Here is a 14,726-nt window from a genome sequence, read left to right as displayed (position 1 = left end):
CATATTTGTGAGGAGGAGCTCGGATGGGGCAGCTCGATGGCAAGGGGTGGAGAATGTTAGCTGGCATCGAGGAAGAAAGTGTCTACGCGGCGAATTCGATAGAGGGAGATGGGGATTCGGTGGGAGAATCCATCGGGTTTGCCTTGTAGCACTGATGCTCATACCGTTGGCACTATCCATTTCCTCATCGGATTCATCACCAGCGCGTCACGCCGCCATGGCTACACGCGCACGATGGTGAGTTGGTCTGGTCACTCCAAGCTCCTCGGCCAAGCTCCACAATTTTGCTATCACAGACAGCTAGGGATCAAGGTGGCAGCGAGCACTTCGGAACCTTGACCAAGGTCCTCGATGGCGATGATAGGAGCAGAGCAGCAGCTCGATGTAGGCGTAGTGACAATGACACATGGCCAGCTCATCAGCAGGCTTGGCGGTGATAGTCACAGGAGCGGCGGGCGACCATGGGATCTCGGCACAGTAGGGGCTTGGCGAAGCACAACAGGGACGATGCGGCTTTTGGCAGCGTGTGGCCAGGGCTCAGCGTAGCAAGGCCTCCGGTCGGCTTTCACTACGTAAGAAACCAGGAAAGGAGACACCATATTAGTGACGGCTGCTCAACACACGTCACTAATGTACTATTAGTGACAGGTCCAATAAAAACGTGTTACTAATATCTCTTCTTATCGGGATCAGATATAGACCGGTCACTAATGAATGGTCATTAGTGATGGGTCGTAACATGACCCGTCACTGATGATAATAGTGACGAGTCAAGTTGTGACCCGTCGCTAATGACTAGGTCATCAGTGACGGGTCAAGTTATGACCCGTCACTAACGATTAGGTCATTAGTGATAGGTCGTTTTAGACGAGTTATTAGTGACAGATTAAGTTGTGACTCGTCACTAATGACATGTTACTGATGATAATAGTGACGGGTCAAGTTGTGACCCGTCACTAATGATTAGGTCATTAGTGACGGGTCATCCTAGGCTAATCATTTGTGAAGGATCATCTTAGGCTAGTTATTAGTGACAGGTCAAGTTGTGATCCGTCACTAATGGATAAGGTCATCAGTGATAGGTCATCTTAGACCAGTCATTAGTGATGGGTCAAGTTACGACTCGTTACTAATGACTAGGTTATCAGTGACAGATCGTCCTAGACCAGTCATTAAAAGTGGATCAAGTTTTGACCCGTCACTAATGATAAGATCATTAGTGATGGATCAACTTATAATCCGTCACTAATGACCAACTCCAGTCACTAATGACGATATTCGTAAATATTTTTTATTTTTATTTTATTTTTCTCTTATTTTTTCTCACCTCAGTAGCACTAGAATAGGACCCATATTACATTCCTGCTCAAGTTTGATGTAAAGTGTGGCGGCTATGGACACAAATGCGCTTTCCAAAAATTGGTGCAGAAACTTTCGAGGGTGAGAACTCAATCTTTGAAGCCGTTTTTGGCCTCGAAAAAATCACCGAACCCAAGAAGATTGGGGAGGAACAGGTGTAACTTTTTTTGGATGTCCGTAGAGTCAAAAAACGTCAAAATTGGAGTTCGTATGCAAAAGTTATGCCCGTTTACCGAATGCACTCTAGGTCACCTATCAAATTATAACCCTCGATGAAATTTGGCAAAAATAGTCATTAGTGACAGGTCATGGTTATGACGCGTTACTAATGATATTCGGCAAAGAAGGTTAAAAGGATAAAATAGTCAGTTTCTATCATAACTACGTGATAGCAGAGGTGGTAATGTAGCTACACGCGCGAGTAGGAAGTCGCAGGTTCTATTCCCATGGAACACAAACTTGAAAACGATAATATATAAATGACCCATCACTGATGATATGACGCGATAAGAGTGATAGGTACATGATCCGTCACTAATGTTGGTTATGACATGTTACTAATGATTTTTTTTTCATGTAGTGTTCCTTCCTCCTTCCTTGGGTGAGAGTAGTAGGGGGGCTCACGCAACAGCATGAAATGGCAGCAGCAGCAGGGCCGGTGCCATGGCACTCATCATGGCGACTTGTAGGAGCAGTGGCTGCACTGGGCAGCTAGCAAGTGCAACATGCTCTATGTGGCTCGTGGCTGCAGAAGATGATGAGATGTCATCTGATATGTGGGTCCCACCACCATGTGTGAGCCACGTAGGACGAAATCACCATCAAAACCAGCTAAGGAGGTAAATTGCACTGATTTAAATAGTTGAAGAAGGTGGGATATCTAGTTTTGCGGTTCTAAAAAAAGCAAACTCGAGCAATAGTTGAGGGAGGCAAAATAGACTTTTTCCTCTTGTTTATGCAAGTCAATCAATGATTCAGCTATGATCGTTCGGCCCACTAGGCCCCCCAATCAACTTTTTTTTTATTATTTTCCTTTTTTTCCTTGAAAAGACATGTTATATTGGACAAATGAATCACCCATTGCATATTAGGTTAACGTGCAACAAGATATTCCACACTGAATTCACATCCAATCACTACTTTTTGGCTCTTTTCGAAAACCTTTTTTACAAATGGACCTCTAGAAAATGTTGTTTGGAAATAGACCAATCGAACGATGCCATGACCTTTTGGCGCCATTGGACCATTGGATGACGCCACCAGATTTGGTGCCATGCACTTGACATGTAGGGTGTGTGCTGTAAGCCATCACTGATGTGTTATAGCACGACATCTCTCTCTCACTTCCCCACTAGACATACTTCAATGTCACAGTGCCACGACCTTTGGTGTCGTTATATGGGACATAGAAGCGGACTCGCTTCTTTCCCTGCCATCTCTCTCTCTCTCACTTCCCCACTCATTCATATACCATGCATGAAATTTCCAAAGTTGATATGTCAGTTTGGCCCACTCGTCCGGCGCGACCAATAGTTCGCCCAACTTAAATTTCCATCTCTCGGCTGCTTTGGGTGCCACAGACTTGTTAAAAAATTGCTCTCTTGTCATATTAGCATCCTTAAGGAATCTTTCTAGTTGTTGTTCTTCCCGTACCTGGTCGATAGAAGCCTGCCTCAATGATTTCTTTCCTTTGATACGCTCGTAGTCTGATTGACGCTTAGCCACAGCAGGTTCCCTCAGCGTCAAGAGAAACTTTTTCATTTCTGCAGTGAGTGGTTTTTTCTTCTCAGGCTCTCGCTTTTTAAATAATTTCTTGACTTCGGTGTTCACTATCGCTCTATTTTCCTCTGCAGTTCTTTCATAAGGCAACTTCTCAGGTGCTACCACCTTCTTATACTGAGAGCGTGTTGTCAACTTTGGAGGAGGAGTTGGCAATTTTGGTGGCACTGTTGCTGACTTCGGAGGAGGAGGAGTCGGCTCTGTTAGCAAACAATCGCTTCAAATGAGAGATTATAGGGAAATACCAAACCACCTTAACGGAGGGTCTTTTCTTCTTTCTCTTCACCCCCACGCCATCGCTCTCGATATCATCAACGTTGCTCTTGTACCGTGGTGCATTGCAAACGCGACACGCTTCCAAGTCTGCATCCTCGTCGCGGAACAGCATACAGTCGTTTTCACATGCATGTATTTTCTCTACTTCCAAGCTCAACGGGCAGACAACCTGCTTGGCATGGTACATGTTTTCGGACAACAAGTTCTCCTCTGAAAGCAACTCCCTCTAGAATTCTAACAATTCATTGAAGCCCTTACCGGCCCAACCATTGCTAGCCTTCATTTGCATCAATGTCAGCACCACATGCAACTTGCTGTGCTCATCTTTACAGTTCGGGTAAACTGGTGTTTTAGAGTCCTCTATCATGCGCTGATACTTTTGATGTTGTCTTTCACCGGTGAAGTCCCCTTCCCCATCGCGCAACATTTGTTCTATGCCTTCTTCATTGTTGCCAACAAAAGTGTCCCAATCATCGTTCTCGACAAAAGTACCTTTAAATGTTGACATATCGAAGTCTTCGTTAGCCGTCGGATCGTTGCATCCGTCTCCTTCGACTGTTGGTTGCCCTTCACGCCCAACATCTGCAAGTTCACCGTGCTCAGTCCAACGGGTGTAGCCAGTCTTAAAACCCCTGCGAATCAAGTGTGCATAGATCTGTTCTATGTTTGAAAACTGCTTCTCATTCTTGCAGTCGACACACGGACATCATATATAGTGCTCGTTACGCTTCCTTTTTGGCTTCTTATATGCCGCGGCAGCCCTCAAAAAAGCCTCGATACCAACAATGAACTCTGGCCCTCGTTCCTTGTACATCCATGACCGGTCCATCTGTAAATCATTATAATTAAACACATTGGATTTATAATCATTAAACATTTTAAAATCTAGAACATATTCATCGAATTACCTCGCATCCTAATTGGTCCCTATTTGAGGGCCCATCTCCTTCCGGTACTTGGGCCGGGTCGGGGGACTCGCCTTCCAAAGGCTGCCGAGTCCGATTGCGACCCGTGGGTGGACGTGCCATCCCTACAGCACAATTTTTTTATCAACTGTACATGTTAAATTCACTACGTTGATTAATTAACAGAGGAAATCTACTGGATTATTACTAAAATTCATGACTTTAATAATATACGCAATCCATATAGTAGAAAATTAGAGCTAGATTTTAGGGACATTTTGCAAATACCTCCCTGAGTTTTTATTCTTTAGATGCCACTCGAATGACAGTTCTAGCGGTATTTTTGTAATTTTTGAATAGCAATAACGGTTCAACAAGTGGCAAATTTGCAATTATCCCTATATTTTAATGTAGGCACCTAACTCTATTTACATGTGACTTTTAATCTACTCATTAAATCATCTACAATGATAAAATTGCGATATTTCTCTAATTTTTATGGATATTTGAGCTCTTGCTCATTCCAAATTTCAACACCAACTAACAACCATCTAAATTCAAATCTAGAGCAATCTAGCAACTAAAATCCAACTAAGAATCAAATGTAGATTATCTCTATACATCTAACAACGACAAAGTTGCAAACTTTACCTAAATTAGATCTCAACTACATCTCTAAATCCATAACCATGGAATAAGCACCATCCATCATCAACCCTAGAGCAATCTACCAAGTAATCTATCTAAAAATAAAATATAGATCATCTCACTAACCTTAAAACAGTTGACTCCTCCAAATTTTGAAGGCTATGCAAAAAAAAAAAAAAATCTTGAATCGCCAAAAAAATGGCAAGGAGGCGCTGTAACACTGGGCTGCGGCGGTGGCAGCTCTGTTCTGGATCGAGACGGAGAAGAAGATGAGCTATATATACTGCAGAATGCTATTAGTGTCGGTTTAAAGAGAAAGCGGCACTGAAACACCACTATCAGTACCGATTCTTAACTCCAGACTCTCGATCGCGGAGGAGAGTTTTAGAATATACCACTTTCAGTACTGGTTCTTTTGAACCGATACTGAAGGTGACGACTATTATATAGGATTCTGTAGTAGTGACCCGGGGAGCGGGTGGTGCTCGTGGACCACAGCCTCGGCGGCGTGAACGTCACCCTGGCCATTGAAGGATGGTGAGCATGGTTCCCTTTATTCCTCGTCACCCCTTCCCTTCTTGCTCCGCCTGAGCGGGCGCTCGTCGGCGTGCCTCGGCGCCTGCTGTCGTGTACCATCTGCTCGCAGCTGCGTGTACTCCTCTCTCGACCATGCGCTCAGCCCCAACGTGGATAGCTCCGCACGTGTCCTCCCCTCCTTGCTTTCTCCGTGCTCACCGGCCAAGCCCAGTGCCTCGCGGTCATGTCGCAAGGCGCCGTTGCTCCTGATGGAAGCTCAGGAAGGCTGGAACTGATCACCTTTGTTCCTCGCGCGTACGGCCAACGAAGCCACCACTCAAATCCCGCGAGCACCGTGCCTATCTTTCCTATTCGCGGTCGCCATCTCCGGCAAGTAATTCCCGGCTCCCGCTGCTTCGTTACTTCCGCATCACTCTCAAATTTACGGCACTGTGCACTTCTCATCCCCTAAAAAACCCACGCTGAAGTGCTACCGGCGGAACGTAACCGGGGAGCGCTTCTTACGCAACTCTGGCGAGGAGCGCCGTCATGCTCGTTCATCGCGTTTGGTGAGTCCCACACCGATTTCTTCATCCATAGCCTCCGCTTTGCCTCCCGACCACCAAAGCGTCGTCGCATTGGTCGACCTCCTTCTCCGGTGCCGTCCGATGTAGCCCCGCTGCCGCGGTCCTGCTCTGGCCCAACCGAGGGATAATTTGGCATCTTCACGGCACAACGATGCCATGGAGCCCCCTTCCCTGCCGTGACCTTTCATCAAAAGCCCGCCCCACTACCAATCCGATGTCATCGTCGCCTTCTATCGCACACCGTGGCTAGTTGAATTGCCTCGTGGAGAATATTCATTGAGTTTGGTAAGAGCTAAACGATAAGTATCTAAATATTTTCATGAAAGAAGACGTCTAGTATGGAATTTAAATAATAAATGATTGATAGTATTTTTGGAAAAAAATGAGATCTAATTTTGCACGGTGAACATTTGATCTACTCAGGTGAACGGTGAAAATCATCTGAATTTATCATAATTGATAAATTATATAAGAATATAGATATAGATGTGGTGGTAGAGTACATAATGCAACGAGTATGTTCCTTTATGTGTTCTTTCACTACTATCTTCGAGTACAAAATTTAGTTGCGTCCTGACATGTGCTCCCATCTTGTTTCGTCGGTCTTCTCCGAGTGCCTCACCTCGACTATGGCATATAACAAGCAGATGCCCTATAATTCTACTCCCAAGAACTTACAAATTTAGGACATGATGACATGACACCTGATTTCTTTGGCATGCACACAAATGTTCCTTAGACTTGAGGAAACTTGAATTATAGGCACGCTTGGTGGCCAGAAAAAATGATTAGGTAAGATCATAAAAAAAAACATGTTCGTCAAGCCAATACCCCTCTAGCTGGCTAGTACCATGCCCGGGCAGAAATAAAGATGTCTGGATCTTTTCAGACACGTTGGGACCCTTTTAAAAATAAATGGACTGCCTGTTTATATTCATAAAGAGTTGTTTCAGTAGTTAACTATTTCCAATCTCCAAAATAAGCACTTGTACTTCTTGTTAAGAAAGAACAAGCACTTGTACGCGCCTCAGTTTAATATATTTCCAGTTCTGCTGCATCTAAAGTCCTTCTCGAACGCATATACAATGTTTTCTACGAAGGATAAAAGTGCAAGTACTTCAAAGTTTTTTACAGACTGCAACGAGGTAGCCGTTAAATGTTTTCCCATCTTCGGATTTCAACAACTATCGAGTCAATCGAATTTGACCATGGAAAAACTTGAAAATTCCATATCCAACGCCAAAGAGTGTCTGCTGCAGAGTGTATCCATCTATGTATCCTCGGGGAGAACATTCGTTGGTATTAGATTCTCACATCAGACATCCACCAGATATACTTGACGAGAACATGAGTATGAGACATACAACAGCTGAAATAGCAATTCCTAGATAAGCAGAGTTTAGTTATCTTTTAGTCTTGAAGATCATGTGACCTCAGATGCTTATACTTCTGATCCACATTTGACAACCTTGCCGCCTCTGTCAAACCCTTGGTGGCCACCATCTTCAGAATCTCAACACCCTCTTTTATGGCTGAATCAATCTAGGTTGAAACAAAACATGCAAGCATAATAAGCTTCTGGTTGTTGCAGAACAGCGAGCAAAGATAATATCTGATCTACTGCTCTCTTACCAGCATGGGACTCTAATATTGTCGTGCAATAGAGCAATACTATAAATAGTGGGAATATAATAATAAATTCAGAGGACTATGTTTTTGACAAAGTGGCGCTAGTGCAGTGAGCCCATGACCATCACTCGCCAAAGCTCTGAAGTACAAGATTGGCATTTCCCGTCCTTCCATGCAACAACTCTGGCAAGAAGTTTTGAACTTCAATTTAATCTAGCAATTCAATTTCCAGAATATGGTAGCGTTAGCTAGGGCACTAAGCAAGGCAGCAAGCTCAAGGGCCGCCATCTTTAAGAGATTGGCTCAGATCTAGGCTCAGCTTAAGCCCAATTCACTAATCTGCCAATCTAAACCTTGCCACCAAATTCAAGCCGACAAGGTTAAGTCAATCTTCTCAACACACATCAAACAAGCATCATCGTATTCCCTATACTGTGCACCTTCTTAGTGCAGAGACCGGAACCTTGTTTCGGTGATGGAATAAAGCTTCCTTTAACTAAAAAAAGTTCCTATACTGTGCTTGCTTCCTCTAAAACTGTCAGGTAGTGTGTGACCAACTGACCATGCTGGCAACAAACAACGCCCACAAAATTAAAAACTCCAGTACGAATAAAGCATTTCCTATTTGCAGAAAGCATTGCGGAAAACTACCAAGATTTTATTGAAGTTTAGACTAAATCTACAGCTTGCTTACATAATACATACAAAATGCATGCAAGGTTGCTGGAACAGTGGAATCAATATTGTATGGTCACATCTGTCTGAGAAAATTCAAAAGGATTTACTAATGGGACAAGATGACAAGGTTATCTAACCATACAACTAATGTGAGTATTTTTCAAGTTAGTTCATTATAGCTACATAAGAGTTCAAATAACAATAAAAGAAGTAGCATAACATGAAACTAGAACTACAGAAGTACAAATTACTAGCGAGGAGATGTTTACCCGTTCACGACCAGTCCTATTAAACTTCTGAAGAACAAAAGCTTTAGGATCCATCTGGCCAGGTGGCCGTCCAATTCCTGAATAAGTCAAACTGTGAATTCTTGTCCAGCAAAAGAAAAGGAATTCTAAATGCTAAGGGTGTAGAACATACCAATCCTTAATCGGCAAAATTCTCGATTCCTACGGAAGTGGTATATCACACTCTTCAACCTGGTAAACTAAAAATGTACATATTAATTGTCAAGATCAGATAAAACTCTTATCTGCCAACATAAATAGATACTCCCTCCGATCCCAAATATAAGTCCATTTATGTTTGTCCTTAGCCAAACCTTTTTAGCTTTGAACATCAATAGCTAAAAAATCAGATTGACAACAGAAGGTTGATGTTACTAGATTCATCATGAAAAATACTATACATTTATAGATATTATTAGTCAAAGTGCCATATTGGAGACTGTGTTAATGGACTTATATTTGGGATCAGAGGGAGTATAGCTAATGGTCTATTTGCACATCAACCAAAAAAAGAACCATAAAAGGGAAAAGCAATAGCTACAAAACTTTTGAAGAGAAGTACTGCCGTTTATGCTTATTGAAGGTTATTAGCATCTTGTTTATCAAGATCATGAGACTAAGTGCCTCCTAAAGGCATGCCAACAGACTAGATTAGGGGACTAAAACAATGGCCAATCATTTTGAACCGATAAACTACACAAGATTGACTGAGTTACCACTCTGCTGATATATGCATTTAAACATAGCAAAAGATGGTTTTACTTTTGAAAGTCAAACAACTTCTGACAGGTGGATGAATCGCTCACAAAACATATGAAAATAAAGTCTACTAACCCATTGTGTCGTCCATATCCTCCTTTAGGCTGTAAACGAAGAACTCCACATGGCAAGTCCATGTCATCAAATGCCTGAAACTCACACATCAGAGAAGTCAGATTGCTGCATAATGTAGCGCCAGCAGAGATTAGAAAGAAACACTTACCACTAGGACACGGTTAAGTGGCAGTTTATAATAGGCAGCAAGTGGGCCAACCTGCAAGAAGCAAAAAAAAAAAAAAAACGAGACTGATCACTGGTAGTTATCAAACCAGAGTCGTGTTAACAGTTTTGCGTGTCCAGTTAAAGAAAGCTCTACAGAATAAAAGCCCATAATGCATCAACAATATTATCACCAAAAAGAACTGGCATGATTATATTTGCTTGCTATGTGCTGGTATTTCAAAATCAAGTGGTAGCAGTTGAAATTCCTGATAGTATTTTGGTTGCACCAGACAAAATAAAGCTGCACATATATTTGATATATAAGCAAATAATATATACGAATGCACCACGCTGAAGAAAGACATTAGTTAATTCTTGGACTTTCCCAATCTAGAATGGGGACAAGAATACGACAATTATATGAAGTCAACACATCAAATTACTAATTCTCTTTAAAAAGGAGTGTCAAAGACATTTATTTAACAAACTGCGCCTAATAATAAATGCCCCAGCTCACAGAAAATTTGTTAAGGAAACGAACAGCGTAACAATAAGATAGTATAGGGCAGTAGAACTAGAAAAGACTTCCAGAAGTGTTGCTTACAGATTCTCCACTGAGATTCATATAAGTTTGAGGCTTGGCAAGAAGAACAGGGACCCCATCTACCATCCCTGCATCAATGGAGAGATGATAGCATATTAACTTAACCCTTTGTACTAAAAAGAGCAGCATTACAAACTATAAGGAGTGACATTCTTTCTGGGGGCATGTGCATGGGGCCAAACCTTCACCAAATAGTGCTTTGAAGTAATGACTAGTCAGGAGTATACCCTGAGACTGTGCAAATGCATCTATCATATCAAATCCCACCTGCAAGCAACAACAGTACAATCAAATCTGAGAATAAATTACTGAGATATTTGAGAATTTTTGAAATACAAGATGAGATGCAAATCTTACATTGTGCCTGGTGGATTGGTACTTCTCACCGGGGTTGCCAAGACCAACAAATAGCCATGGTTGTACCGGGGGGCGCAAGGACAAAGGTGAAGATACAGAGGTCTGGCAGCTGGAAATATAACGCTTAGAAAGGAAGGGCACGAGTTTACTCCAGAGCATTTCCCTCATGATTGGTTCAATCAGTACCATTCAAAAATCCTCTGCAAAGGGAAGACCAATTTGTTCGTGAAATAAGCCACAATGAACCATGCGAAAACATATAAATATGAAAATCAAGCCTAGCACATCCAACACCGTGTTATACATGCCAGAATAAGATTGACAAAAAAACCTGCAGTGCAGCAGCGAATCAAAAATTCAAAATTCAATGTGGCCTCTAATGTAGCTTAGGCATTTCATCAAACAGCTCCAGGGCACACGATGCGGTAGTACCCCTACCATCAACCAGCTTCATCCAAAGCGGTTGCAATCACCCACGCAAGTCTCATGACAATCTCGCCGGAATGAGACCGTGGTACCAGTACCACACAGCTTGCGACATGCATTAAGACGAGAGGAAGAAGGAAACAGGCTACGGAGATGGAGCAAGTGCTTTGACTCTAATCACCTGACCTGACCGAACTGTCGAGGGAAATCTTCCGCGCTCCGCACGGGCTGTAGTGTAGAGACGTCGCTCACATGGAGGAATTAAACCCGCGGCGGCGTCGGTGGCGAGGAGGAGGGAGGGGGTATGGTGGCTCTGTGGCGCGGTGTAGGTAGCTCGCTACCACTGCCTGCGCCCTGCGGCGGCCGCGGGGCTGCACACGCTGTGCCTGCTGAGAGTTTTTCCGGTCCGCCGCCGCTGCTGTCGCCCGAGCGGGTGCGCCGATGCGCCTGCGCGTCGGGAGCATCGGGCATCCGAAAGTTTCCCTCACGTCGGACAGGCCACGAAGCCCAGCAGGCGGCCCACAAAAAGTGGCCCACCAAACAGAACAACAGGGAGCAGCAGGCCAGGGTAGGGACTGGCCAGCGGCGGGAGGCTCGGCCCACGAGCCTGGTTTGTTTTTTCCCTTTTCGTCTTTTGTTTTGGGTTTTCTCTTCTAACCTTGTCACTATTGCCTCATATTGGCTAGATTTTGTATTATAACGCTTTAATATGAACTCCACAATTTTAAAATACTTGATTCGGTATTTTCTTAATCCTGATTCAATAATTTTGTAAGGCATGTTCAATATTTTATATGTAATTTGTTTAAGTACCTTTCATATGACCTCGGCATTTTTAAAAACTTGATTCAACAAATTGTGAAACCTAATCCAACATTTTTATAAACCTATTTCAACATTTTATGTATGGATTGTTAAAATATATTACAAATGTTGAAATAGTATATTCAAATTGTTGACATAGCACATTCAAAATGTTAAATTAAAAAAAAATCACAAAGTTAAAAATATATATTCACATTGTGGTGCCTGCGGCCGGGTCGATGGCTGGGCTTGCGGATTGTGACACCCTTTATCTCCACGCAAACCGCCTCCACGATCCCCACTCCCACTCCGCAAAAACTGCCACCACGATTTCCCCGTCTCCACAACCGTCCGCCTCCCAATCGTCTATAAAACCCAAATCAAAGCCTCGGCCAGGCCTCCCTCTGCCTCACCGTGCCCAAGCCCCCAATTTTCATCGGATTTCCCCCACTAGAGAGCTTGTGCGCCATCGCCAAACCTTCGCCGCAACCCGCCGCCGTCACCGAGTCAATTCGCATCGCCCTGACGCCGTCTAAACCTTTGCCGGTGTTTGCTGTCAGCATCTCGTCGTCCCTGATCGTTCGCTGTCGAATTCCGGCCACCGCACGGAGCTCTAGAGGCCGTCGAAGCATGCTGTTGAACCCCTTCCGTTGTCGAGCTTCTTCGGTCTGCCTTGCCGTCGTTCGAGCCGTCAAATAGATTCGCCACCATCACCTGGCGTGCTCCGCCGCTCGCCGTCGTCTCCCGAGCATCGCAGTGTCATCGCCGCGTGTCCTCTGACCGTGCACCGTTGTAGCCGAGCTTATTGCTGCCACCCTGAATCACCGGAGCCTAGGTAGACCTCCTCTCCTCCGCCCGGTTTTTAACTGACGATCTAGATTAGATCCGGTTGTACCCCTTCACGAGCCAATAGGAAGCTGCCACGTGTGCACATAATTCCAGTTAGATTACGTACTCCACATTAGCGCCGCGTAAGCTGCCACATCATCATTTTGTCCGACATGGCAGTCCAATCAGCATATCAGCGCTGAGTTAGTAGCTCGGTCAGCTAGATGATGTCAGCGTTGCGCAGTAATTCGATTTCCTTTAGAAAAATAAATCATGAAATAGAATAATTATAAAAATATATTTTTTAATAAAAATCTAGAAATTACTTTATAATTTAAATAAATGTTTTTAATTCTAAAAATAGTTTTAATGTTAAGAATAAATGTATGTAATTAGAAAATAGTTTTAGAAAATCTAGATTAATTCTAATAATGTTTTAAATGTGTTTTCTTTAGTTAAATAAATACTTTAATATTTTTTGTTGCATATAAAAATAGTTTTATTTCTAAAAAATGCAAATAAATTCTATAAAATTATTTTAATCATTTTTATGCTATAAAATAATTCTGGAAAAATTTAAATAAGGTTCTTCAAGCCTCCGTCCTCTTGCTAATAATGGGAGAAATTGTGAGCGAATGATTCAACACTGGGGTTAGTGAAATATGAAGCATTCCAGTGCCGAGCCACTCATCCAAAAGTAAGATTAGAACGATGATACTCATTCTTTCTCATAGGTGGGGAGCGAGCAACACGATGGGGAAAACGTGGTCCGCTAAAGCCTCGAGACTCATAGCCACGTGCACATGAGCCATAGCCATATAGAGCATGACTAGATCCATGCCGGGCAAAAGTACCACCTACAACCATGCGACCATTGCAATTACCACCATGACAAGAGCAAGAAGCTTGCTTGTGGCTAACCTGGTGAAAAGGCTCATATACACCATGGGCAAGATAGTACATGTCCTAGTTGTTCCACTCAAGCTCACGTCTCTCGTTTCTCTTTCGCCTAAAGCAAAACCCCACTAGGTGACCCTCACGGTGACAGAACTCATAGTGATATCTAACTCCTTTCTTAGGTTTGGGATTCACTGTAGGAGGCTATCTTGGCTATTTAGGCTTGCCTTTCTTAGAATTTGGTGGTACGGTGTCAAGCTAGTTTTGGTACTCGTTGGGTCTGAGTATCCATATCTGTTTCTTAGGAGGAATTTTGGGTGGCTCAACTGGGATAACCTCACACTTGTTTTGGGTATTGGTGGCAGTAGATTTCTCATAAGCACTCACTCCAGAGGCACTGCACTCCCCAATCTTCCCATAATCATAAGGCACACTAGTGTAGTCACACCCAACACTAGCCATATCCTCTCTCTTGAACTGTTCCACAATCATACCCAACTGTGGTTCACTGGTAAATACCCAACTCAACGTAGACCTATGTTGCTTGTTCTCATCTTCCAATCTAAGCATTTCAGCTTCACAAGTACACAATTCATTTAACAAGGAAGCACATGTATCACAAGCAGAAATAACAACCTTAGAGGTAGTAGCATTAGCTAGTTTCTTCTCTAAATCCTTAAGCTTAGCACAATTATCAGAAAGATCAGATTTCAAGATTGGGCCATTTTTGCAAGCTCCCAGCAAAATGGGCCTAGATTTAAATTCTTCTAAAACAAGCTTAACTTTCTCAAGTTCATCTACCATAGAGGCATGCCTAGATTTTAGTAATTCAAGTTTCATGGTAGTATTTTCAAATTCTTTTTGTATTCTCGAAGCTCACACACAGCTAACTTGAGATTGCAATCTTGAGCTACTAGAGCATCTTCTAGTTCATCCACTTCCACAGAGAGCTCATCAGCAGAAAGTTGTACCTCCGAGTCAAGCTCAACATCACTGTTGTCATCGGCCATGAAGCACAAGGCATTGAGGTTGTTGATGATCTTCTTCTTCTTCTTCTTCTTCTTGTCCTCGTCCCCACTTGAGCTTGAGGAATCATCATCGCTGGAGTCGGCATCGAAGTCACTGAGGGAGACGAGGAAGGCACATTCCTTTTCCTTGAAGTTCT

The 14,726-nt window shown here is 43.2% G+C and overlaps 1 protein-coding gene across 2 annotated transcripts; it reads right to left on the bottom strand.

The window, feature by feature from the left end:
• Positions 1-7,216: 7,216 nt before the first annotated feature.
• Positions 7,217-11,510, bottom strand: LOC133912506 (CRS2-like protein, chloroplastic). Of its 2 annotated transcripts, none has more exons than XM_062355276.1 (9): positions 11,214-11,510; positions 10,607-10,806; positions 10,432-10,516; positions 10,250-10,317; positions 9,647-9,697; positions 9,499-9,572; positions 8,798-8,856; positions 8,647-8,723; positions 7,217-7,612 (listed from the first exon to the last, which is right to left on the bottom strand). In XM_062355276.1, exons 2-9 carry the CDS (start codon positions 10,793-10,795, stop codon positions 7,481-7,483), a joined length of 735 nt encoding a protein of 244 aa, XP_062211260.1. In that variant the 5' UTR covers positions 10,796-10,806; positions 11,214-11,510; the 3' UTR covers positions 7,217-7,480. The 2 variants fall into 2 exon arrangements, with proteins under 2 accessions (XP_062211260.1, XP_062211262.1); XM_062355278.1 differs by having other exon boundaries at positions 11,219-11,510.
• Positions 11,511-14,726: the final 3,216 nt, after the last annotated feature.

This window comes from Phragmites australis, chromosome 3, assembly GCF_958298935.1.
Source record: "Phragmites australis chromosome 3, lpPhrAust1.1, whole genome shotgun sequence".
Taxonomy (NCBI): domain Eukaryota; kingdom Viridiplantae; phylum Streptophyta; class Magnoliopsida; order Poales; family Poaceae; genus Phragmites; species Phragmites australis.
The sequence above is the reverse complement of the archived record's forward strand: the minus strand, read 5'-3'. Positions and strand labels throughout refer to the sequence as shown.